This window comes from Bos indicus, chromosome 19 (assembly GCF_029378745.1).
Source record: "Bos indicus isolate NIAB-ARS_2022 breed Sahiwal x Tharparkar chromosome 19, NIAB-ARS_B.indTharparkar_mat_pri_1.0, whole genome shotgun sequence".
NCBI classification, from domain to species: Eukaryota; Metazoa; Chordata; class Mammalia; order Artiodactyla; family Bovidae; genus Bos; species Bos indicus.
In genome coordinates, this window is record NC_091778.1 from 44919140 (window position 1) to 44943357 (window position 24218).

General features: G+C 43.7%; 2 protein-coding genes across 3 annotated transcripts in view; one reads left to right on the top strand and one right to left on the bottom strand.

Moving 5' to 3' along the window:
• CFAP97D1 (CFAP97 domain containing 1) lies at positions 1 to 16657 on the top strand. 2 transcript variants are annotated; one of them, XM_070773573.1, is made up of 7 exons: positions 1 to 171; positions 723 to 793; positions 1052 to 1170; positions 2106 to 2229; positions 2736 to 2792; positions 3299 to 3425; positions 16483 to 16657. In XM_070773573.1, the coding sequence occupies exons 1-5, from the start codon at positions 48 to 50 to the stop codon at positions 2790 to 2792; spliced, it is 495 nt and encodes a 164-aa protein (XP_070629674.1). In that variant the 5' UTR covers positions 1 to 47; the 3' UTR covers positions 3299 to 3425; positions 16483 to 16657. The 2 variants fall into 2 exon arrangements, with proteins under 2 accessions (XP_070629674.1, XP_070629675.1); XM_070773574.1 differs by lacking the exon at positions 16483 to 16657 and adding an exon at positions 3788 to 6495.
• The window catches only part of MPP3 (MAGUK p55 scaffold protein 3), a 27655-nt gene continuing 17215 nt past the window's right edge, over positions 13779 to 24218 (bottom strand). Inside the window, exons 13-20 of the mRNA XM_019981337.2 lie at positions 23067 to 23087; positions 22458 to 22499; positions 20865 to 21029; positions 20689 to 20769; positions 19243 to 19336; positions 18721 to 18829; positions 16984 to 17106; positions 13779 to 14870 (exon numbers count right to left, since the gene is read on the bottom strand). Of these exons, the coding sequence (XP_019836896.2) occupies positions 14694 to 14870; positions 16984 to 17106; positions 18721 to 18829; positions 19243 to 19336; positions 20689 to 20769; positions 20865 to 21029; positions 22458 to 22499; positions 23067 to 23087 (812 nt within the window). The 3' untranslated portion in view covers positions 13779 to 14693. The remainder of the gene's footprint in view (positions 14871 to 16983; positions 17107 to 18720; positions 18830 to 19242; positions 19337 to 20688; positions 20770 to 20864; positions 21030 to 22457; positions 22500 to 23066; positions 23088 to 24218) is intronic.

Below are 24218 nucleotides of genomic sequence, written 5' to 3' on the forward strand. Positions count from 1 at the left end.
AGAGGAGCCTGGGTGCCTCATTTCAGAAGTGAGACTAGGAAGAGAAGATGAACAATTCCCTGGATTATCTGGCCTACCCTGTAATTGTCTCTAATCATAGACAGAGCACATCCTTCAGGAAGAAGCTGGACTTTGGCCACTATGCATTTCATAAGAATAGAATACAAATAGGTATGTGGGGCAATTTAAACTGGACACTATGACTAGAATTCTGAAAGGGCTCACCTTAAGAGATATTGATGGTGAACCAGAGCAGTACACAGCTTTGCAATGATATGGCCTTATCTGCTGAGTCTGGTCAAGAGGGTATTAGCATCAGTGACAAAATTTATCTTCCACCAGGGAGTTCCTTTGATGGAAACACTCATTTAAGCTCTTTAAAGCCAAAAAGCTAGACAGAGGATGAGACTGCAGCATCCAGTAGCCAGGCTAGTCATATTGGGAAAGGGTGGGAGAAAGGCTCTTTCATTAGCTTCAAGGAACATTTATGTCTGTAAATTTTATTTTTCTCAGCCCTCATCATGCTTTCATGTCTGCTCAAAACTCTTCAAATGATGTCAGTTTGGGAAAGTCAACTAAACCAGAATCCCTGAACTGAATTGGTTCAGAATTCAAACTTGCAATGGTTTAATCAGTGTCATTGTGTAGAATGTGAGCAGAGTCTCTAAGGCTACTAAGAGGATACCTGTGACGTAACATTGCTCTCCTTCCTTCCTCTCCAGTGAAGCCTACTGTTGATACCAAACCTCCAGCAGCGCACACACATCACATCTTAAAATTGAGCAAACTGCAGGTATTTGTTCTTGCCATCTGCAAATGTACCTTATCTATGTCCCAAAGAGGTCCAGTTTCCCAGAGCCTTCTAAATACCCACCACTTCCTCCTCCTCTCCATACACCACCCCTGGATTCCTCAGCCCTGCTCCCAGTCCCCACTGTAGCCCCCAGTTTGCCCCTTTCCCATAATCCCACAGGAGGGGGATGCTCACCATTGTGAGAGGGAGCATCATGTAGTGATGATGTCACCATGGTGGGGTGGGGTTTCTCACCAGGGTGAACAAAAGAGAATCGACAAAATTGAATACGAAAACAAGCAACTGTGTCAAAAAATCGCCAATGCCCACCGAGGCCCCGCCAAGGTGGATTGCTGGAACGAATATTTTTCCAAGAGGTAGTATTATTTCTCTTCATTTTCTGAAAGTCAAAACTGACTTCCCCCTTGCTGGGCTTTAGTACTAGAGGCACACTTAAGGAAAGTTATCCTGAGGGATAACCAAAGAGACCATGTTAAGGAGAAAGAAAACCACCCCAAACAAGAACCTTTCTCTAACGTTAAAGAGCTAACTTTTGTTCCCTAAGAGACTCTTTGGAGTCCTATTTAGAGTTCGTCACAGAAAAGCACTTTTGTAAAATGGTGATGATAACTGGGATTTTAATATAGCATTCTTAAAATTGTTTCTGCAAATATATGCTGAGCAACTACTATGTGCTGAGCACCAGAAATACAGAGGTGAAATGAGATGTATATTTCCTAACCTCAAAACACAAGGTCAGAAAGGGGACATTTATGCAAATAATTATGCAGTCTGATCAGGGCTACAAAAGGAATGTATGCGAGGAAAATGAGTGTGTATCTGTGTGTCAGTGTGTAGGGGAGAGTGTCAAGATGTCTTTCCTGATCCTTGTGTATTTAAAACTGGGTTGAAAGCTGAGGGGAGTAAGGTGAACCAAAACTATTACCAGCTATTTGTGATTTCTGGGTAGACAAGACCTTCATCACCTAAACCAGAGAGTCTCAATCCTGGTTTCATATAATAATGCCTGGGGAGCTATTGCAAAATGCTAATCCCCAAGCTCCATCCCAGACCAATAAACTAGAATCTTCTAGTAGGCTGCAGGGCTGAGAACCACTGGCCTTAACCTAAAAAAGCTTTGCATGTTTCCCAGAACGCGGTCTGGTTCAATAGGTTCTCAGGGCTCCGTGGAACAGCAGGCTCCCTGCACTCAGGCAGCCTGAATTTCTGACATCATAACTTCATCTTCCCCACTCCAATCTGGAAGGAGAATTTTATTCTTCACCTATTTTAGGATTTTTTTTTTTTCCAGCTTAAACAGAGAAACAAGGAACCGGGAGCTAGTGAGAATCACTGTGGAAAACCAGGGCATTCTGAAGAGGCTTGGTGATCGCAAACCACACTATGACCGCAAGTCGTCGGAGTTAGATTGGCAGGCACGTGGGTACTCTGTGATAGCTTTATTCACTCACAGAATCTGGCTGTGTTCAGAGGAGTCAGTCTCAGGAGAGGACAAAATTGTTGGAGGACAAAATCATGAGGAATGTAACAATCTGTAAAAGAAAAACTGCCCAGAGCCTACAAAGCTAACAACAGGAGCAAACCCTTCACCAGCTAAGGACATCCCCTTGATAGCAAAGCCATTATGTGACAGCTTCAGAAAATATCTGGTAACATCTTCCCTCATCCCTTAATTCATTTAGATTGAATGAGCAAGCAAAGAAGATGAAGGGTATACAATTCAGTACGTGGTTGATTTGTTTCATGTAGGGACAATCCTGCAAGAGGCGGGGAAAAGCCATCTGCAGTGTTTTTATAAACTTCCACTCTCTGGCTTTGGTCTGTAAGCCTTTTCTAAGACCCATAGGATTTAGAACTTCAACTTTCACACCAGCACCTGGGCATTGACATAAATCTTTCTGATTTTTTTTTTTCCTTCAAGAATTCAAGACGCTATATCAGAAATACAACCAGATATCTTCTCTCCCGAGATAAATAGGTATGTCTCTACATGGCTGCTCTTTATCAGAGAACATGGTGATCACAATTGATGGCAAAGCCCTAAAACCCATGTAGATGGAGAACGAGGGGCCCAACCAAGGGGTGAATTTTGCTCTTCTGTAATATTGATTGGCCATCCATTCGGGGACTAGAGTTCCGTTTTTGTTTCCTCTCTCCATATAAGTAGGAAATGACTGCCTTTTGTCACCAGCTTTGAGGCTTTATGTGAGTCTAAGGGGAAGTGATTTGTTTTAGTAAGACATAAACAGGAGGTCTCGTGGCTTTAATGTTATGTTGAAGTTATATTACGGGTCTCTGTCACTGTTCAAAAGTACTATTGTGTTGGCATTTTGTATTATTTCATATTATTAGTAATGACTAAGTTCCCCTGCCCTGCTGCTGCCCCTATGGAGAAGGATAAATGGACACGTGGGCTTTTCAAAGAATAATTCTGTATAATTGATGGCTCTCCATTTCTCTCCCTCTCCTCTCCTTGAATGCAAGGTTACTCACCATGGATAAGACAAGAGAAGGCCCTAGGATTTCTTAGCTGCTTAGGATTTCAAGGCACTCCTAAGTGGCTGAATGCTCAATCTTAGGATGCTACAATAAAGCTTGGAACATAAAATGAGTAAGTTACATGTAAAATACCCAAAGGCATTAAGTTCCATCCCCAAATGGAGACAGAATGGGACAGGCAGAAGGAAAGATCCAACAAGCACTTTTATTGGGGGCTATGAAAAGTCTTAATGAGAGAGAGAAAGTGACAGCTTTTTAAAGCATACACCATCAGCACCACCCCAAGCAGGAAGAATAGGTTGGGTGAGATGATTCAACCACAAGATCAGCTCTGTGGAAATGGAAAACAAAAAGCACATGAGGAAATTAAAGTTCAGACAACACAGAGGAAAAACACCATTAGCTTCTCTGTGAATACCCAGGATTGGAAAAGAATGCTTCAGTGAGATTTTCATGGACTCTGTTCATTTGTAGGGAGAAGCAAGATTGAAAATGTCAAAAATATCTCAAAACACATGACAAGACAATGTTGCATGGCTTCTGGGATTGGTCATGCTGGTTTTGAGCCTTTTTAAATGGTTTATTTGGAAGGAGAGGAGATCTTATATGTTCTTATCAGAAATAAATGTTTTATTTTAAAAAGATTTACAGGAAGTTACAAATAAATGTATGGTGAGGCCTCCTGCACCCTTCTCACCCAGCTTCCCCCAATGTTAACATCTTATCTAAATACAGTATGGTGTCTCTCCAGGAAAGTTGACATTGGTACAATCTATAGCACATACACAAATTTCACCACTTACATATGCACTCATTTGTTATGTGTGTGTATAACTCCATGCTGTTTTTATCACAAGTGTGGTTTTGTATTAATACAAACACTTTCAAGACAGTTAACTGTACCATTATGGAAAATACCTTACCACCGTTTTTGGCCACAGCCAGCCTCTGCCTCCCAGCCCTAAACCCCGGCAATTACTAACCTGTTTTCCATTTCTATAATTATGCTGTTTCATGAGTGTTACATAAATGGAGTCATGCAGTATGTAATCATTCTTTTCAGATTGTTTTTTCCACTCCATATAATTTCCTTGAGGTTCATCCAGGTTGCATGTGTTGATAGTTCGTTCCTTTTTATTGCTGAGTGGTATTCCATGGGATGAACGTACCACAGTTTATTTAACCATTTACCCATTGCAGGATATTTGGGTAATCTCTGGTTTTTTGACCATTATGAATAAAGCTGCTATCCACTATTATGCACAAGTTTCTGCATGAAAATAAGTTTGATTTCCCTGGGATAAATGCCCAAGAGTGTACTTATGGGATTATGTGATAAGTCCATTTTAAGAGAAATTACAAAACCATTTTCAGAGTGGTTATACCATTTATATTCCCACCAGCAATGAGTAAGCCAGCTTTTTCATATCCTCATCAGCATTTGATGTTATTGCCATTTTTAGTTTTGGGCATTATAACATGTGCAGTAACATCTCATGTGGTTTTAACTTGCATTTTTCTAATAATTAATGAGGTTGAACATCTTTCATATGTTTATTTGCTCTCTGCATATGCTCTTTGGTGAAATATTGGTACATTTGCCATTTTCTAATTGGATTGCTCTCTTTAATATTGAATTTTGAGATTTCTTTACACATTCTACACCCAAGTCCTTGGTGTTGGACATGTGATCTGCAAAATATTTTCACTGTAATTTGTCTTTTCATCTTTCACAGTGTAAAGCATTTAAGTTTCGCTGTCATTCAGTTCATCAATGATGAGCTTGTTCTGTATCTTGGCTCTGTCATGCCCATCTCCTGGCTGTGATACTGTGTGTAGTTTTGCCAAGGGCTACCACCTGGGGAAACTGAGTAAATGGTACACAGGATCTCTCTGTATTCTTTTCTTTCACACATGTCAATGTATAATTACCTCAAAATAAAAAGTTTAAAGAAAAAAATCAGTGTGTGCACATACAAATTCAATTTTAAACGGATTCCAGTCCATCTCATTTTGAGGAGCCATTCTTCTAGACATCCCGGTGAGAAGCCTGGCAGTCATCCTTTCCTCCCTCTCTTTCATCCTTTCCGCTCCCCTGCCTATTTTAAATCTACCCATCCTCTCAGTCTTTGTATGTACTACTGCCCATTTAGGCATTTGTGATTTACAACTGGTATTATTAATGGGAAAATATGCCCAGATCACTTTCTAGCTTCACACCTTCAATGATTTGCCATTCTTTCCAGAATGAGCCACACGTTTCAATGTGGCATACACAATATGGGCCCCTCATGATCTTGTTCCTTCTGTCTCAGAACCCTCTATCAACAGAAATTTTTATTTCAAGCAATGTAAATTGACATCTTATTTTAGTGAAAAAAAATGTATAATTTATTGAATGAAATAGCTAACAGTATTTGCCAGAAAACTGCAGGACTGAGCTTCAAGCGGCACATTCAAGGAACAGTGCCCCAGGTCTTGGTGTAGAATTGGTCTGTGGTGCTGTAGCTCACACAGTTGCCCCTGTTCTACCTGGAATGGAACTGGATCTTCCTGACCTGCTAAGTTCTCATTGATCTGAAGTCTTTGTGTCACTAGCTCTTAACTCCAAGTCAGTGAAGGTGTATCTAATTGATGTAACTTAGATCATATGTACCCCATTCCTTATCTGCAAGGGAGATTGGAAGGGTATTTGCATTTTTCCAATTCTGAACATGGGTTCTGCTTCTCATTCTCACCAGAATAGGGAATTTCCCCCTAGTTACAATAAGGTTCAGATACCAGAATTCCACAAAAATGACAAATGCCTGCACCCTTCAGTTCAGTTCAGTCGCTCAGTCGTGTCCAACTCTTTGCGACCCCATGAACCACAGCACGCCAGGCCTCCCTGTCCGTCACCAACTCCCAGAGTTCACCCAAACCCATGTCTGTCGAGTCGGTGATACCATCCAACCATCTCATCCTCTGTCGTCCCCTTCTCCTCCTGCCCTCAATCCTTCCCAGCATCGGGGTCTTTCAAATGAGTCAGATCTTTGCATCAGGTGGCCAAAGTATTGGAGTTTCAGCTTCAACATCAGTCCTTCCAATGAACACCCAGGACCAACCTCCTTTATGATGGACTGGTTGGACCTCCTTGCAGTCCAAGGGACTCTCAAGAGTCTTCTCCAACACCACAGTTCAAAAGCATCAATTATTTGGCACTCAGCTTTCTTTATAGTCCAACTCTCACATCCATACATGACCACTGGAAAAACCACAGCCTTGACAAGACTGTTGGCAAAGTAATGTCTCTGCTTTTGAATATGCTATCTAGGTTGGTCATAACTTTCCTTCCAAGGAGTAAGCATCTTTTAATTTCATGGCTGCAATCACCATCTGCAGTGATTTTGGAGCCCAGAAAAACTGTTTCCCCATCTATTTTCCATGAAGTGATGGGACTGGATGCCATGATTAGCCTGCAACCTTACGTCTCATCATTCCTTGCCTTTTTCAGCTAATAGAAGACATGTTTTCTTCTCATTCCATTCATCTGTTTTCCCCTCTAGCCAGAAAATCCATAGTTCTATGTCTTTATCTGGATAACACCTATACATTATTTATACAAGAGAGTGGTCCATTCTCCAGGAAGTTTCCATGAACTTTTAAGGTTATATCAGGTATTCTTTCAAATGATTTGGAGATTTTCCTATTGTCTTTCTGGGACTGAATTTGAGTCCATTATGGTCAGAGGACATACCCTAGATTTCCAATTCTCTTAATTTTGTAAATATGGCCTACCTAGGTAAATATTTCACGGACATTTGAAAAGACTGTATATTGTGCTGCCATTGAGGGGATTGTTTTATAAATGTCAATTAGATCCTTAGTTGATGGTGTTCAGTTCTTTTATGCCCTAGATAACTTTCTGTTCTAATCCTATCAGTTGCTGAGAGTAGAGTGTTGAATCCCCCAATTATATCCGTAGAGTTGTCTATTTCTTCTTTTAGCTCTGTCATTTTTTTTCCTTCTTTTTGGCTGCACTGGGTCTTCACTGCGGTGCATGTGGGCTTTTTTTGTTGTGGTGTGCAAGGCTTTTTCTTGTTTAGGTGTGCGGGTTTCTCTTGCCGCAGTATGTGGGCTAAGTTGCCCCACAACATGTGGGATCTTAGTTCTGTGACCAGGGATCAAACCCATGTCCCCTGCATTGGAAGGTGGATCACCAGGGAAGTCCTTAGCTATGTCAGTTTTTGCTTCATGTATTTTAAAGCTCTGGTGTTTGTTGCACACACATTTAGGATTGCTCTATCTACTTGATGGAGTGATCCTTTTACCATTATATAATGTTCTTCTTTGTCCCTAGTAATTTTCTTTCTCTGAAGTCTACTTTATCTGATAATAATATAGCCTTTTTAAATTATGCTTTTAAAAAAATTGTTTGCATATGTTTCCATCCTTTCCAGCTACTTTTGTATACTTGTAGATGACATATCAGATCAGATCAGTCGCTCAGTCATGAAGTTAGGCATTACTTTTTTTTGGCCGTGCCACACATCTTCAGTTCAGTTCAGTTCAGTTCAGTCGCTCAGTCGTGTCCGACTCTTTGCGACCCCATGAATCGCAGCACGCCAGGCCTCCCTGTCCATCACCAACTCCTGGAGTTCACTCAAACTCACGTCCATCGAGTCAGTGATGCCATCCAGCCATCTCATCCTCTGGCGTCCCCTTCTCCTCCTGCCCCCAATCCCTCCCAGCATCAGAGTCTTTTCCAATGAGTCAACTCTTTGCATGAGGTGGCCAAAGTACGGGAGTTTCAGCTTTAGCATCATTCCTTCCAAAGAAATCCCAGGGCTGATCTCCTTCAGAATGGACTGGTTGGATCTCCTTGCAGTCCAAGGGACTCTCAAGAGTCTTCTCCAACACCACAGTTCAAAAGCATCAATTCTTCGGTGCTCAGCCTTCTTCACAGTCCAACTCTCACATCCATACATGACCACAGGGAAAACCATAGCCTTGACTAGAAGGACCTTTGTTGGCAAAGTAATGTCTCTGCTTTTGAATATGCTATCTAGGTTGGTCATAAGTTTCCTTCCAAGGAGTAAGCGTCTTTTATATTGTTGGATCATTTATTTATTTATTTTTGACTGCTCTGGGTCTTCATTGCTTTGTGCAGACTTTCTCTAGTTGTTTTCTCTAGAACAGGGGCTACTCTTTGTTGTGGTGCAAGGGCTTCTCATTGTGGTGTCTTATCTTGTTGTGGGTCCCAGGCTCTAGACGTGGAGCTTCAGTAGTTGAGGCTCCTGGACTCTGGATTTCTGGCTCAGTAGTTGTGGTGCATGGGTTTAGTTGCTCCACAGCATATGGAATCTTCCTGGACCAGGGATTGAACCTGTGTCGCCTGCATTGGCAGGTGGATTCTTATCCATTGCACCACCAGGGAAGTTCAGGTCATGTTTTCTTTTAATCCACTCTGCCAATATCTTCCTCACTTTTAGAATGTAATTATCTTATATATTTCCTCTATATACACTGAACACTGCATCAGATGGTGACATAACTTTTGTTATCCAGAGAATATGCGTAAAGAAAGTCAAGAGGTGAAGAATAACCTATTTACTTCTAGCTTACATATTCAGTTGTTTTTTTCCTCTCTGAATGTCCCAGCCTTCTGCCATTTTGTTAATCATTTTTTAAGAGTTAGTCTCAAGAAATTATGTTAGTTTCCCTTTACTGGAGAATGTCTTTATTTCCTCTTCATTCCTGAGGGATAGTTTCATCACATTTAGGATTAAAGACTGAGAGTCTGCTGTCAGCACTTGATAAATGTCATGTCACTTTTTCAAGCCTGCACAGTTTCCTTTAAAGTAATATTAAAATAGAATTTGCGTTGGTGTTCCTTCCCGTTGTTTCTCCCGGTTCTTAAGTTTTTGGTTTTGGGGTTTTTCTTTAGTCTTTAGTTTTCAGGAGATTAATTATGATGTATCTTGGTATGGATTTCTTTGGGCTTATCCTATTTTGAGCTTATCAGCTTCTTGAATCTGTAGATTTATATCTTTCACTAAACTGGGGGAATTTTTGGCTATTATTTCTTTGAGTACTTTCTGGCACCACAGTTTCTCCTTATGGGATTCTGATGATACAAGTGTTAACTCTTTTGTCTGTAATGCTTTTTTCCAGTTATTTGTTCACATGGCATAAATTTTATTGATCTGTCCTCAATACCCTGATTTGATCTTCTGTCACTTCTACTCTACTACTGAGTCCATCTGAGTTTTCAATTTTTCAATAACTTTATGTTTATATCATTTCCATAGAGTTATTTTTTATAACTTCTATTTCTTTGTAAGATTATCTTTTTAAATTTTTTTCTAGAATTTGTTATTGATTGTTAAAGCATTTTTATTATAATTTTTAAAAATTCTTATTAGATAAATTCTAACATCTGAATCATATCATACTGGTATTGGTTGATTGGAGTTTTCTTGTTCTGTATTATGATGAGTAATATCTCACCACATTTCTCTCTCATATCCTGGATATTTGGGTGATTATCTTAGGGGTCTCTTAATCCTATTTAAATCTTCTATTATAGCAGATAGTAGTCCAGTTTAGGTGTTGGTATAAATTTCTGCTTCTTTTATGTGTCTTATTTTCAATGAAGTATGGTTTTCTGAGCCTTTGCAATACTATTCTCGTCTGCTTGTTCTTTGGGTACTGCCAGGACTCCCACTCAGTCCCTTCTGGTGTCTTCTGCAGTGTGGGAATGTGCTTCCCTGGGCTGCACAGTGTTGCTGGGTTACCTTCTGCAGAGGGGTGGGCGGGCATTGCTGGGCCTGGGTCTCCTTTTGTCACTGGGTGGAAGGCAGGGAGACATAAGGCTTCACTCCTGCTATGAATGAACTGGGCCACCTGCTGGTATCCTGGTGTGGATGTAGAGCTGGGGCTCCCTGGTAGGTCTCTTCCAGGCTTCTTTCCCCTTTCCTGTCCTTTGGCAGAAAAAGCAAACTTTTTTTCCTTTCTTCCTGCCTCACTCCCCCCTTCTTTCTCTTCCTTCCTTCCTCCATTTTTTCCATAATTTTTCCTTCCCTGTCTCTGCTATTGGTGGTTCTGGGTTGTAGGCCTTTCCATATCTCAGTTGGGTGTGGGAAATGAAAAGAAAGCCCAGGAAAGTCACTACATTGTTTGTTCCCCAAATCTTGAGTTTCCCTACTTAACCCATTTTCTTTCCATCTTTCAGAGTCCTTTTATCAATAAATTCCTAAGATTTTAAGTTGTATTTGGAGTTGTGGTGGTGGTATGTACACACGTGTGCGCTCTGTAGTATCCAACTCTTTGCAACCCCATGGAATGTAGCATGCCAGACTCCTCTGTCCATGGAATTTTCCAGTCAAGAATGCTGGAGTGGGTTGCCATTTCCTCCTTCAAGGGATCTTCCCAACCCAGGGATCAGACCCAAGTCTCTTGTGTCTCCTGCATTGGCAAGTGGGTTCTTTACCACTGTGCCACCTGGGAAGCCATTTAGAGTTGAAACTGAAAGTGAAAGTCACTCAGTCATGTCCAACTCTTTGCGACCCCATGGACCATACAGTCCATGGAATTCTCCAGGCTTAAATACTGGAGTGGGTAGACATTCCCTTCTCCAGGGGATCTTCCCAACCCAGAAACTGAAACCAGGTCTCCTGCATTGCAGGCAGATTCTTTACCAGCTGAGTCACAGGGAAGCCTAAGAATACTGGAGTGGGTAGCCTATCCCTTCTTCAGCAGATCTTCCCAACCCAGGAATCGAACCAGGGTCTCCTGCATTGCAGATGGATTCTTTACCAACTGAGCTACCAGGGAAGCCAGATTTAGAATTGAGAAGGAGGGAAAAAATGATTCTACATCATCTTGCTCTGAAACCATAAGCCTGACTTTTAAAGGAAGCAATGGTTGGAGACTGTATTCAGAGGACAGGGAAAAAAAATAGATTCATATTGACTCCACCAGATAGAAAAATGCTGCTTATTGTTTCTAAACTATATGATTCAAGAGGGCTTTGTGCATATGCTGGTCAGTAGTTAATAAAAAAGTCAACAAATGCTTTCTTTTTTTTTCACACGTGATCCTGTGACTGGTGGTATAAATGGTGTAACTCTGCATAAGTGGATGTAAAACTGTGATGAGTCACATGCCTTAAAGCATGTATGTATTCAATGGTAAAAGCACAATCGGCCAGTGTTTAACATAGCTAAGCATTGTCTGTGAAGAACAGATGGTTGTAATTTTTAAAAATCCACTTCCTGCAGGGAGTGGAGTAGATGACAGAGAAGGTAAAAATTGCTGCATCAAAGGATGGCAAACAAGATTAATTCACTTGCCAGTTCTGCTCAATTGAGACCAGATACTATATCCTGAAATATCCAAAAGCAATATCTACATTCAGCAAGAGAGTGCTATGATCAATTAGTGATGTCTGCCGTGGGTGTAAGAGTGGGTGGTGGCAGCTTATTGGCCCTGCCCGTCTAACATCCTTGACCTAGAAAAAAGCCCTCCAGAGCTCACCATATTCTCTCTGGTTGGAGACACAAGCAGAAACCTTACCAGCCATTGAGGGCCCAAGTGGGAGAAAAGGGACATATTGGAAGGTATAAAATAGGGACAGGCCCAGAAAGACAAACACGCAGAAATTTTGCCCAGAGGCTCAGAACGTATGTGCTATTGGCTAGAATGGGACTAGGAAATGAATTTATATATATTCCACCAATATATATTTGTAAACAGGTTTGTGGTTTTTTTAAAAAAACAACAGTTTTATTTTTACAAACAGCAAAAACACTTTACAAATGACCTGTCTCTGGGGCCCTATCCATTCTACTCTCACAGATTTTAGAGCAGCCAAGCAGTTGTCAACACAGTTTGCCTTTGGGGTGAGGAGGTTGCTTAGACAGGAAATAAAGCAGGCATCACATTTTAATGCCTTGCTTCACAATACACATGAAGAGAAAGATGAAGAGATGAAATAGTCATCTGAAAATCATTAAGAAAATATTAAAAATAAGAAAATGCTGAGTTGTTTGAAATTAAAAAAAAAAAAAATCTGTTATTCAACCACTGTGCTCCTACAATGGGGGAAAAACCACCCAGTTGGGCCTTGCTAAGAGTTGGTTAGGATCTCCACCAAGGGGCCACCCTAGAGGACTTTTCAAGAGTAATTTTGACTTACATGTTTTTTGCCTGAGGGCTGATTTTAATCCTTCTCTCCTGTATAATGGGGTAAAGAATCTGCCTGCAATGTGGGAGACTCGAGTTTGATCCTTGGGTCAGAAGATTCCCTGGAGAAGGGAATGGCTACCCACTTCAGTATTCTTGCCTGGAGAATTCCATGGACAGAGGAGCCTGGCGGGCTACAGTCCATGGGGTCACAAAGAGTCGGACATGACTAAGCGACTAACATGTTCACCTTTTTCTTTCTCCTGTACAATACACACAACTTGGTATGTGCCACTCAGCTTCAAAGAGCAGCTGCCTTCCCCAAGGGTTCTATGTGGAATAGCTAAGACTAATTTAACTTGGTAAGAATCCAGTGCTTTGTAAATACAAAGAGGTCCTCATCCTTTTGCTAGAAAGGTCTGAAGAATGTGATCCTGTTCTGTGGACCTACCAGGTTCATGAGCTATGTGGGCTGACCAAAAAGTTCGTTTGGGATTTTCTGCAACATTGTAATGGAAAAACCTGAACCAACATTTTGGCCAACCCAATAGAAAGTGGACAAGGTATCCTTGTGTAAGAAGGCAAAATGGAAATTTCTAAACAGGCAGCAGATCTTCTCCCTGGTGCTTTGCACTTTACCTCGCCTCCTTTTTTTCTCATGAGGAAGAGCTCTTTCAAGAGCTGTAAGCAGCCTCTTTCAAGTCTTAGAAGTTGCAGCCATACTGCATATTATTGTAAATTCTAGCTGAGAGCACATTCCTCACTTCTAAGTCAATGGCTTAATAGGCAGCCTCAGTTATGGGGCCACAAAAGAGAGGCAGTATAGTGGCTAATGACAATCACTGGTATTAGAGTTGGACTCTAATATTATGACTCTGCCATTTTTTTAAAGCTGTGTGAACTTGAACACATTATTTAAACTTTCTTAGCCTTGTTTTTCTCATTTGTATAATAGGGATGATAAGAATCCTACATCAAGGAATTCCCTGGCAGTCCAGTGGTTAGGACTCTCACTGACAACAGTACTGGTTCAATCCCTGGTTGGGGAACTAAGATCTCACAAGCCATGGTGTGTGGCCAAAAAGAAAAAGAACACTACATCACAGGCTTGGTGCATTTGTCAAAGTCATGTAGGTAAAGGCTTTAGCATAGATTCCTGGCACAGAATAAAGGTTTATATACATTGGCTATTAAAAAGAAATACAATTCTCTGAAGCTAAGCTGTATCACAAATCTGTTGTGATATTAAACACTTTTGCTCAGAGACAACCCATCAGGCCCACACTCAGAGTCTACATACTTAGATTTTGACGGTCAGGACTGATTTATTGTGGTTTAGACATAGATTTGATGGGGGTGTGGGGTGCAGGTGTGGGGATCATCTGTTTTTCCATGACCTGGCATGTCAGGAGCTCCTATAATCTGAAGGAAGGGACAGGTGAGAACCAGGGCAACTGTCAGTAACAAGAGAGACAAGTGACAGAACAGAATAAATCAAAGCAAGCAAGGGTAAAGTTTTGGAGTCTGGGGATATATAGAAAAGGCACAAGCAGCCTTACATTCCACGAGTCCCTGAAAACACCACCGTATCATAGATAGTACAATAACTCATGGTGACAGGGAAGCATACCTTAGTCTGTCAAAAAAGTTTGTGAATGCTCACTATTCAAGACGGCAGAGAACCACATTTTCCATTGCCAGGCAAACACAAACTTTCAAAACCTTTAAAAAGATCAACATTTTAGTGCCTGAAGACAGGCAAACTTCAATTGCACGTTAAGTCCTCTTGGGTAAAACAACTCAACTCTGGACAAAGCCCGATAAATGAAGTGTCAGTCTGTTTATAAAGCTTAAATTACCTCTGCAAATTGGTACTGCATACATTCACCACCACCTCCCCCGCCAAAAGACAGTGGCTACTCAACTTTGGTACAGAGAATCAGGGTCAACTTGCCTGTGATACTTTAATGAATGACATGTGTTATATGGTGATATATACCCCCTTTTGACTCATGTTTTCTGCTCCAAAGGAGTGCAGTGAAAAGCAATGGACAAAAAACAATCACAAACAAGACTTCCCAGAGAGACTCTTCTTGAGAATGGAGTTTATGGAAAATTCTGCCCCTCTCACTTGAGATTCCTTGATGGTAGCATGGGGTAGGCCAGGCCAGGTGGTCTTCCAGGTCCCCTCCAACCTGGATGTTCTAGGATACAGTTACCTGACCCAACTAATAGGTACCCAGTGAATGTCCTTGCTCAACCTCTCTAAGAGCGCTCTGAGCTGGCTGTATGCACTCTGGAGGTCCTCCTTTACCAGTACAGCATCCACCAGGTGCCCGTAATGCTGGTCTATGAAGGAGGCAGAGGCGGCCATCTCTTGCTGCTGCTCATCCTGCAAGGAAAAGGAGTAGTTACGGAACAAGTGGGTTGTTATCCTCCTGACAATAATGGACCTACAACCTTTGTCTTGGGCAGTGTTGCAACCTCTAATTTTTAGGTGATAAGTGGATGAATATGGCCCTTGAATAACCAACTGGGTACACAAGAACAGGGCGTAGTGATGCTAGCCTATCCAACGTCCAAGAAAAGTTCATGAATTATAGCCATAATCACTGTTCAGTCATTCAAGATATCTACTGAGGACGTGTTAGCTTTGGGTAGATGCTGAGTCTATATCTGCGTGTATATGTATGTCACTATCACACTTCCTGTCTGAAGGTATTTCCAAAATAGTACAATTATGGTGCATGGCAATTTGGTTAAAATAATTACAGGGAAGAACCACAAATAGTATTCACTATACAAAAGCCAAGCAAGCATTTCTGGAATCAATAAGGGTAAAAAGGAAAAGAAGTAATTTGAATGCCCTCAGAGGATACCTTAATTCACCCTGTAGAACTCAGTTCTTCTTTTCATTTCCTCAAACCAGAACCAACCACTTGCATAGTAGACAAAGGAGAGTTATTTAAGAAAGTCTGGGACAACCCTGACCCAATGCCCCATTTCCTTAGGATACCTGACTTCTATCAGATTGCTTTCCTGACACCTAACACTAAGGCATAGACAGCCAATGAACCCTCCTTCCCCCAACCTATGCAAGTGTCTGCATCTTCATTCAGAAATACCTCTAGTAAGTAAAATTCCAAGCCAGTAGTTCACTGACAATGAACTTGGGTTTTGGAAGACAGGAAAGTGGCAGGATCCACTCTTAAGTAAAACTGCAAAGTGAAATTTATCACTGGCATTCACCCACCTCCCTTTCTATCTCCTTCCAATCCTCTGTTGCCTTCTCTCCTCTGCTTCTAGGGCTCAGTGTTTTTATTCTGTCATGGAAGGGGGGTGAGCTGTCTCCCCCTAAAAGGATATTCCAGAATATTCCCTCCTCCTCTTCTGTCACCAATCAAAACCAGATTCCTTCTTTAGTGACAGTGTCCATACTTCCAGAAAATATGTTCTAAAGCACTAGGAAACAGTTTTTGCCTGCTACCGCAAAGACAGTAGACATCTACAGGAAGGCTGAGATGATTTCTTCTCCTTACTTCTAACCCCCTAGGAGGGGGAAAAAAAAAACTATTGAGTTGGCCCAAAAGTTCGTTCAGATTTTTCCATAACATCTTGTGGAAAAACCCAAACGAACTTTTTTGCCAACCCAATAGATTAAATTGGGCCAAGCTTCCCAATTCTTCATGGTATCTTGCAGGGCTCTTCTCCTACTCAAAAGCACCCTGCAGCATCCCACTGCTGCCCTTGGATCTAACATCCTGCTTTTCCCACCGTCTTACACATACACATCCTATAGACCTGTCCACCACTTCTGGAGTTTCCTCTCCCCCGGGCACCCTCACGGTTCATCCTGGAAGCAAGTATCTATTCGAGAAATTATAGAAGGGACTTTTTTTTGGGGGGGGGCCCTAAATCCCTCTATCTTCCTAATAAATATCTGTCTCTTGAAAGAACTCAAGTAAATCTGTAATGGAGTAAAACGTGTGACATTTTTTTTGCAGCCGTCAATCCCTTGAACCCTTTTCCTGACCTGTAAAGGTGGAACTCAACCACCTGTGGCTTCAGCAAGAGAGCCTCAGCCCTGAGCAGCATGTAGGGAAGACTCCCCCTGCTGCCCCTTGCCTCCATCTTGGATTAGCTTTCTGGACCTGAAGTTGGTGTTTCAATTAAAAATTATTCGGGTTTGACTTAGGAGTTCAACAAATTATTGTGGTTTGTCACACTCAGATCAGGTCCCTGAAAGAGGTCAGTCCCTTATTTCCTGAGAAGATGCTCATGTGAGGGGGTGGAGGGTGGGAAACCCTGGTTAAACCGCCCCTGTGTGAATCAGGTGGCGCTTCCAGCTGCCCAACTTAAACCTTCCAATTATCACATGACATCTGAGTCCGGGCAACAGGCAAAAATGGAAAGATGGTCTCATGCAGAAGGTACGTCTGCCCACATGCAGCTGTAACAGGCCCTTTTAGGCCTTAGGAGATGAAATGATCAACTTGAAAACTTACAAGTGGGGCTGCTGCGTCCTCACAAGCTGGAGACATGGGTGGCGTCTTCCTTTTTTCCTGAACTGCAGGCTTTACAAATATAACATAGGGTTTAAACTCTGAGGTCCTCAGTTGTTGCAGAGCCTGAAAAAGAAAGTTCAGGAATGTTATATACTTCGAGAATATTTTGTTGTGAAATGTATTTCTCGAATGCTCAATAACGATGTGCTTCATCACATCACCCCAATGGCAAAGGTCCTGACTATATGGTCATATGACAGTTGACTTCAACCACGCAGACCACCTGCTCTTTTTCCCACTCTTCACTATGACACTGGGCTCAGCTGGGCCCTGGAGGCTCACTCGCTGAGAACAGAGGGTCCAAAGCCTCAGTTCCAAGAGCTGCCATCTCTCTTAGCTCTGCCCACCCTCCCCCAAGCTCTAATTAGCCTTCATACACCCTTCTTTGCCTGCCTACTCCTGAAGGAAGAACCAGCAGGATTCAATGTGTGTATCTATTTAGTCAGATGTCATCAATTTGGACTAATGCAAAATCTGTGCTATCACACAGGCCTCCTCATGATATTCAAAGAAGAAAAAGTTTGTTAAGCAAATGAAGAGACTAAGAGATCCCTTGAAGTAAACTGTAAAGACTTTAAAAGGTTTTCCGTATGCAAATTGTCCTGTTAATTAGCTCACTTTATTTATGATGTGAGGGCCTCTATTTGGACACACTGGTATTAAACTGCTATATATACAGTTTGCATCCCCCCACCCAAATCATAAAATCACTTCTCAAAAAATTTTTGAAATTCAGACTATTTTAATTTCAACTACCAACTCCCAGGAAGTCCAAATTAGTGAGGATTTTCCTTTCTGGACATAAGGTGCTTTGGGGAATCTGTTTCAAGTCTAGCTCTGTAAAATAAAACCTACAGTTTATGTGATAAAATCAGAACTCTGTTTCCACACAGCGGGGGGAAATGCCCAGACTGAGTTCAAAGCTTAGAAGTTTTTCTCAAAGACAAGGTGAAAAAGATGGTTAAGCCCCTGCAGGATGTGGGAGACTGGAAATGTTTCTGAAACACTTCACAAGGTCAAATCTGCCCTTTTCCCCTTTCAAATTGCTCTCCTGACTGCCTCCCTCAGTGGTCTTCTAAGCCACTGACTTCAATTGTCCTAGTTGGGAAGGGGGTGGCCCAGCTTTCATTGGTGCATTTATATCTGACTGTCCAGAAGAGCCTGGCAGGCTACAATCCACGGGGTCACAAAGAGCCGGACATGACTTCACAACTAAACAACAACCCTGACTTGTCACATCTAATGGACCAGTTGGTGTCATCATCTGCTGAATGATTTACTGCATGCAGTCTATCCCAGGTCTGTGGGCCACCAAGAGGTTCCTTCCAATTAAGGGAGTTTCTGCATAGAGGTGCACATTTCGGGGTACAAAAGCTTTCATTAGTCAAAGGGATACCCAAGGAGATGTTTGGGGTTTTGTTTGCTTTAGTTGCACCACGCAGTATGCAGGATCTTAGCTCCCCAATTAGGGATCAAACCTGCACCCCCTGCAGTGGAAGCACAGAGTCTTAACCACTGGATCCAAGGGAAGTTCCAAGGAGACCCAAAGAGATGTTAGCATTCACTGCTCTGGAATAAAAAGCCCCTGCACTGAGGCTGAATGTTCTGTAAAATGTATAGCCCCCCAGTTTACAAGTTCCATTAATGGGAAATTCCTAACTGGCCCCAGGAACTCACATCTGGCTCCACGTCCACCAAACAAACTTTGTTTTTGGCCATCACAACCCGAATGGCTTCCAGGCTGGTTCCGTAGAGGTTTTCCTTATATTCACCATGCTCCAGGAACCTAGAACACCAACCACCACAGGGGAAAAAGAAACTTTCAGCTCCCGAGCTCACCTAAGTTCGCACCGAAGGTAAATGTGAAGTGAAAGTCGCCCAGTCATGTCTGACTCTTTGCAATCCTATGGACTATACGGTCCATGGAATTCTCCAGGCCAGAATACTGGAGTGGGTAGCCTTTCCCTTCTCCAGTGGATCTTCCCAACCCAGGAATCAAACCAGGGTCTCCTGCACTGCAGGTGGATTCTTTATCAACTGAGCTATCAATGGCCCGCCAGGATTACCACCCCCACTTGTCCCCGCCCCACTTCCTCTGCCTTTTCCAGGAAGCCTTCCCAGGAGGTCAAGTAGAAGATTGGCCAGAGGAAGAGACACACAGCTACACGGAGGTCCCACTGGCCCATCAAGATGACATACTTGTTGTGATGCAAGTCAGCCTCAAATGTTTGCTTAGAGACAAAGTGATACTCTACTCCTTCCTTCTCATGGCTCTTCCGGGGCCTGGTGGTATCTGTGGAAGACAGAAGGACCACTGGCAGAGATGTCATGTCACAGCGAGGCTGTGCTCTCGTTCCTTTCAGAGGTTCATCGCTGATTTGTGCACAAACACCCACTTCCCTTCATCAAGGGTCCCTGTGTGCAGGTATGCCATTGATCTGCACAGCTCTGTGATGCAGGCAAAAGGAGGCCCCAGTTTTGCAGGTGAGGAAACTAAGAGGTGCAGAGGTTAAGCCCTGTTCTGAGGTCCAAAGGCTGGCAGGGAGCAAAGCCAGGCGGAACACACTCTGTCTCAGGCCAAGTGTATGCCGCTAACCACTCAGCAAAACTGCCTCACTGATGCTGCAGGTTTTAAAGAATTGCTAAAGGAATTTCTAGTCCTCTAAGTTTTAATTTCCCGATTGTTCCTCTTCTTAAAAATATTTTAATTTATTTATTTGGCTGCACCAGGTCTTAGTTGTGGCACACAGGATCTTCTATCTTCACTTCAGCGTGCGAATTCTCAGTTGCAGCATGTGGGATCTAGTTCCCTGACCAGGGATCGAACCCAGCCCCATGCATCAGGAGCTCAAAGTCTTAGCCATTGGAGCATCAGAGAAGTCCCTCCTAATTGTTTTTCTTTTTGAGAGCCAAAGAGGCAAAAACTCAGATGACCCTGCTGTATGCTTTTAATTCTTTATTCAATTATTTCTCATTTTGAGAGGAAAAGAGACATGAAGACAGACAGTCCCCTTATGGACTGGATGTTTCTGCACAGCTGGCTCTTACACAGTTTTAAAGCATAGTGTTTTCCTCTGATTTCCATAATAGAATCAAGGTGCACACCTCTGGGGAAAATCAGATTCCCCATAGAACAAGGAACACACTCAAAGCAGTACACAGCTTTTTCTAGAGCATTCTGAAAGAAAAGAAGGGGTCTCAGAGGGCAGCCACCCAGGGGATGCTCTGCACTTTAATGTGTGACCTCTTTGTCCAACCTCTGGCAAAGCTGCTAGGGTCACTTGTGATCATGTCCTTGCGTTAATACTTTTATTCACTCACTGATTACATTCCAAACACCTTAGATGAGTATATGAGACCCTCTTGATCAACCCAGCCTCCCATTCAGCTTCATACACCACCAGCCACCCACACTAAGCTCCTCACTCCCTCACACTGCTACTCTGGGTCACACCTTCAAACCTTTGCATTTGTTCTCTTGATATAGAGAACTCATCCTTCTCTGCCTGGAAAACTCCTATTTACTCTTCAAAACCCAGCATTAAAGTTACTGCTGCTGGAGTCAAGGCCCCAAGAAATCTTCGTGTGCACACATATGTGCATGCATGAACATACACACAAACACACACACTCGGACCCTCTTACGTGGAATGGCAACACCAAAGTGCTGAGGGTTCTCTGCCACCACCTTCTGCTTCAGCTCGTGTAGTCGGGCTCCCAGAGACCCTGAGAAACAAGAGGAAGGCTGCCAGGTTCCAGCTGGGCTCCCTCCCTTCCCCGCCAGGGAGGAAACCAGCCCATTCTCTGGAGATGTCACCTACCGATCAGAACCACCAGGCGGGGCCGCTCGCCAGGCTGGTGCTGGTACCTGGTCACCTCCTCGTAAGTCGGCAGCTCCTGAGACTCGGCCACTGCAGACGTCTTTCCTTCCTGTGGGCTTCCCAGTCTCTCTCTACGGCCCAGCCGGAAGCTCCTCCGAAGACCAGCTTGGAGAGAAGGGCAGGGGGACACTGTGGTATTTGTCCCAGCATCTCCCTATAGACTTTCTCCACCTGGTAAGACCTGGAGGTGCGACTGAGACCCACTGGCCTCTCCCAACCACATCCTGCTGCAGGATGCACAAGTAATATGATGAAAAGGGGACCACTAGGCACCCAAAATTAGGGTTCAAGGCTACTATCTTACTTGGCATGTGACTGACCTCAGGCAAGTCATCACCCCTCTGAGCCTCAGTTCCCCTATCCATGAAAGGAGACACAAATCTACAAAAGCAATGGGTGCTCCTAGATTGGATCCTGGGTCAGGGGAAATGCTCTAAAGGACATTACTGGGACAATGGCGAAAATGTTGATATGAACAGCATAAATTAAAAAAATATATATATATAAAAGAAATTCCCAGAATTGATAATAGCCCTGGATTATAAGAAAATGTCCTTGTCCTTAGAGAACACATACTGAGCTATTTAGGGGTGAAGGGACATGATGGCCACAACTAGCTCTCACATGACTCAGGGTGGAGGATTAAACGTGTATATGCGGGACTTCCTTGGTGGTACAGTGGTTAAGAATCCGCCTGCCAAGGTCGGGGACATGGGTTCAGTCCCTGGTCCGGGAAGATCCTATATGCCTCGGGGCAACTAAGCCCACGCACCACAACTACTGAAGCCCGTGCACCTAGAGCCTATGCTCCACAACAGCATAAGCCACTGCATGAAAAGCCCTCGCACCACAACTCGAGAGTAGCCTCTGCTTGCCGCAACTAGAGAAAGCCTGTGTGTAGCAATGAAGACCCAGGGCAGCCAAAAATAAATACCCTTTAAAAAAAAAAGTCTTAAAATGTGTATATGCAGAAAAAGAGAATGACAGAGATAACACGGCAAAGTGTTGACGTCTGGTGAACCGAGATGTAGAGTATATGGGAGTTCTCTGCACAATTCTCACCGCTTTTCAGTAAGCTTGAAGTTACTCCTGAATGAAAGGTTAAAAACCCTTCGCCTGTCTCTAAAGGCCTTTGAAAAGATTTACCAAAATAAAAGAAGCAAAGTTACTTCGGAGACTGGTAAAAGGTGCCACTGCCGTATGGGGGTGGAAGAAACACTGAATAAACTACAATTGGAGTTATGGTAATAATAAAATTGGTATTAAGGTAGGGGTCCTTGTCCAGGGCGCTGCTCCCAGTGGCTGGGTGAAAGCTGGGGGCAGGCTGGGGACCCCAAGACCAGGGCAGGCTCAGCTTGGCCTCTGGCTAACAGAGACTGAAGGGAAATGTGGGTCCCACAGACTCAGCTGCTCTTGAGGGGCTCCTGGGTCTCAGTCACCTCTCCCTGACCCAAGAGCCCACGATGGGCTAAGTTATGCATGGGTGGGGGAAGGGTGTTAAGGCAGGGGCGGAGGAGAGCCCCCATTACTTACCCACATAGTATCCTTTGAAATACCCTTCACAGTCACAGGACTCTGGGAACCAAACAGAGAGAGGGAGGCCAGTGAGCCAGGCTGGACACATGCCCCAGCCCAGAGGCACCCAGCCGTGGGTGGCCAGGCAGGATCCTCTGGGATGGAGTCTCAGAGGGGCTTGGGACAAATGCCATGTTCCAGTCAGCCCTAGGTTTACAAATTCCTCTGTTTCACCCAGTGCTCCATGCTTAGACCACAAACAGCCCTTCTAGACCTGGTAGGGTTCGGGGTCAGCAGGCCCCATTCCAGCCTCTCTGAGTTAGGGCCCGTGAGGATAAGGAGAGGAGATACACTCGCCAAGCCCTGCCGTCCTATCTCCTGCCCGCTGCCCAGGCAGGTCACGTGACCAGCCCAGTCGGAGTCCGGGGAGGGCTGGGCCCATGTCCCCACTAGCTCTGCATGCCTGAAGGAGCAGATTGGTCCAGCTGGCAGAGCCGGGAGAGAGGTGCCAGGAGGGGTGCCTGAGGGGCACCGCCCCCCCAGGAGGAGGGGGTGAAGGGGCTTGTTCAGACAGTCTACAGAAAAGGGACCTTGTCCATGCGCACAGGGGACAAATACCAGGCCTACCTTTGTCACAGGGCTCATCGTCTGCGGTTTGCACAAAAGACAGATGGAGCAGAGTTAGCAGAGGGGAACCAGGAGGCCCTGCCACCAAGAGGCAGCCACAGCCTTGGGTCCTCAGGAGCCCTCCATCTGTCCCCTCTTTCTCTCCTCCAGCAAGCCTGTGATCTGAGCTGCAGTGCATTATTAACCAAGACTTGCTCTAATTAGTCTTCCTGTGTGTTTCTCATTAGCGGCCCAAAGAAAGCCTGCTCATTACTGGCATAAGTAAGCAGCCTCAGGGCCAACGTACTCAGCAGCCCCTCCGACTTGAGAGCAAGTCTGGAAAGGCAGCCACACAGCCCAGGGAGCAGCTCGCTAAAGGGTGTCTGCGGCAGACCGGGACCTGCTCCCGCTTTTCTGGGGTTTGAGACTCGCCTGGGTGAGCACAGATGCAGGTGATGGCAGAGCACGGAGCAGGGCAGCCGGCCAGCTGCGCTCCAGTCACCTGGTGTGGTTCTAACCCCCCAACTTGGTTCCGAGCCCCACTCTTGACCCCAGGCTAGAGAGGCCATCCCCTGACGTTTCTTCACCACCAAGGGCTCTAACCAGGGGGCTCTGGAACCCTGTTCCCAACCCCACTTCCTTGACCTCATGAGCCTCTGTTTAACTATCTTGGAAAAAAGGATGACCCTGACTCCACTATGAACCAGAGCTGTTGTGACAATTACAAGGCAAGAAGGTAAGTGAAAGTGTTTTGTAAAAGGTAAGGGCTGCACAGAGTAAAATTCCCAGGTAAAATTCAAGACACTAAGTTAAATGTGAATTTCAGATAAACAATAAATAATTCCTTAGTATAAGTATGTCCCAAATTACTTTCTTTCTTTTTCCAAGCTTTAAAGTTTTTATTTTGTTTTGGGGTCTAGCTGATTAACAATGTTGTGGTAGTTTCAGGTAAACAGCGAAGGGACTCAGCCATACATATACACGTAGCCATTCTCCCCCAAACTCCCCCACCACCGCATCCAGGCTGCCACACAACGTTAAGCAGAGTTCCATGTGCTATATAACAGGTCCTTGTTGGTTAACCATTTTAAATGTAGCCGTGTTTACATGAGAATGTCCCAAATATTGCATGGGATATACTTATATTAAAAACTGATTCATTGTTTATCTGAA

Excerpts from the sequence above, each read along its gene's own strand:
- CFAP97D1 (XM_070773573.1), top strand. The coding sequence starts at position 48 with ATGAACAATTCCCTGGATTATCTGGCCTACCCTGTAATTGTCTCTAAT. Across the intron at positions 172-722 it reads TAAGAATAGAATACAAATAG|TGAAGCCTACTGTTGATACC; the intron begins GTATGTGGGGCA and ends CTTCCTCTCCAG. Across the intron at positions 2,230-2,735 it reads CGTCGGAGTTAGATTGGCAG|AATTCAAGACGCTATATCAG; the intron begins GCACGTGGGTAC and ends TTTTCCTTCAAG.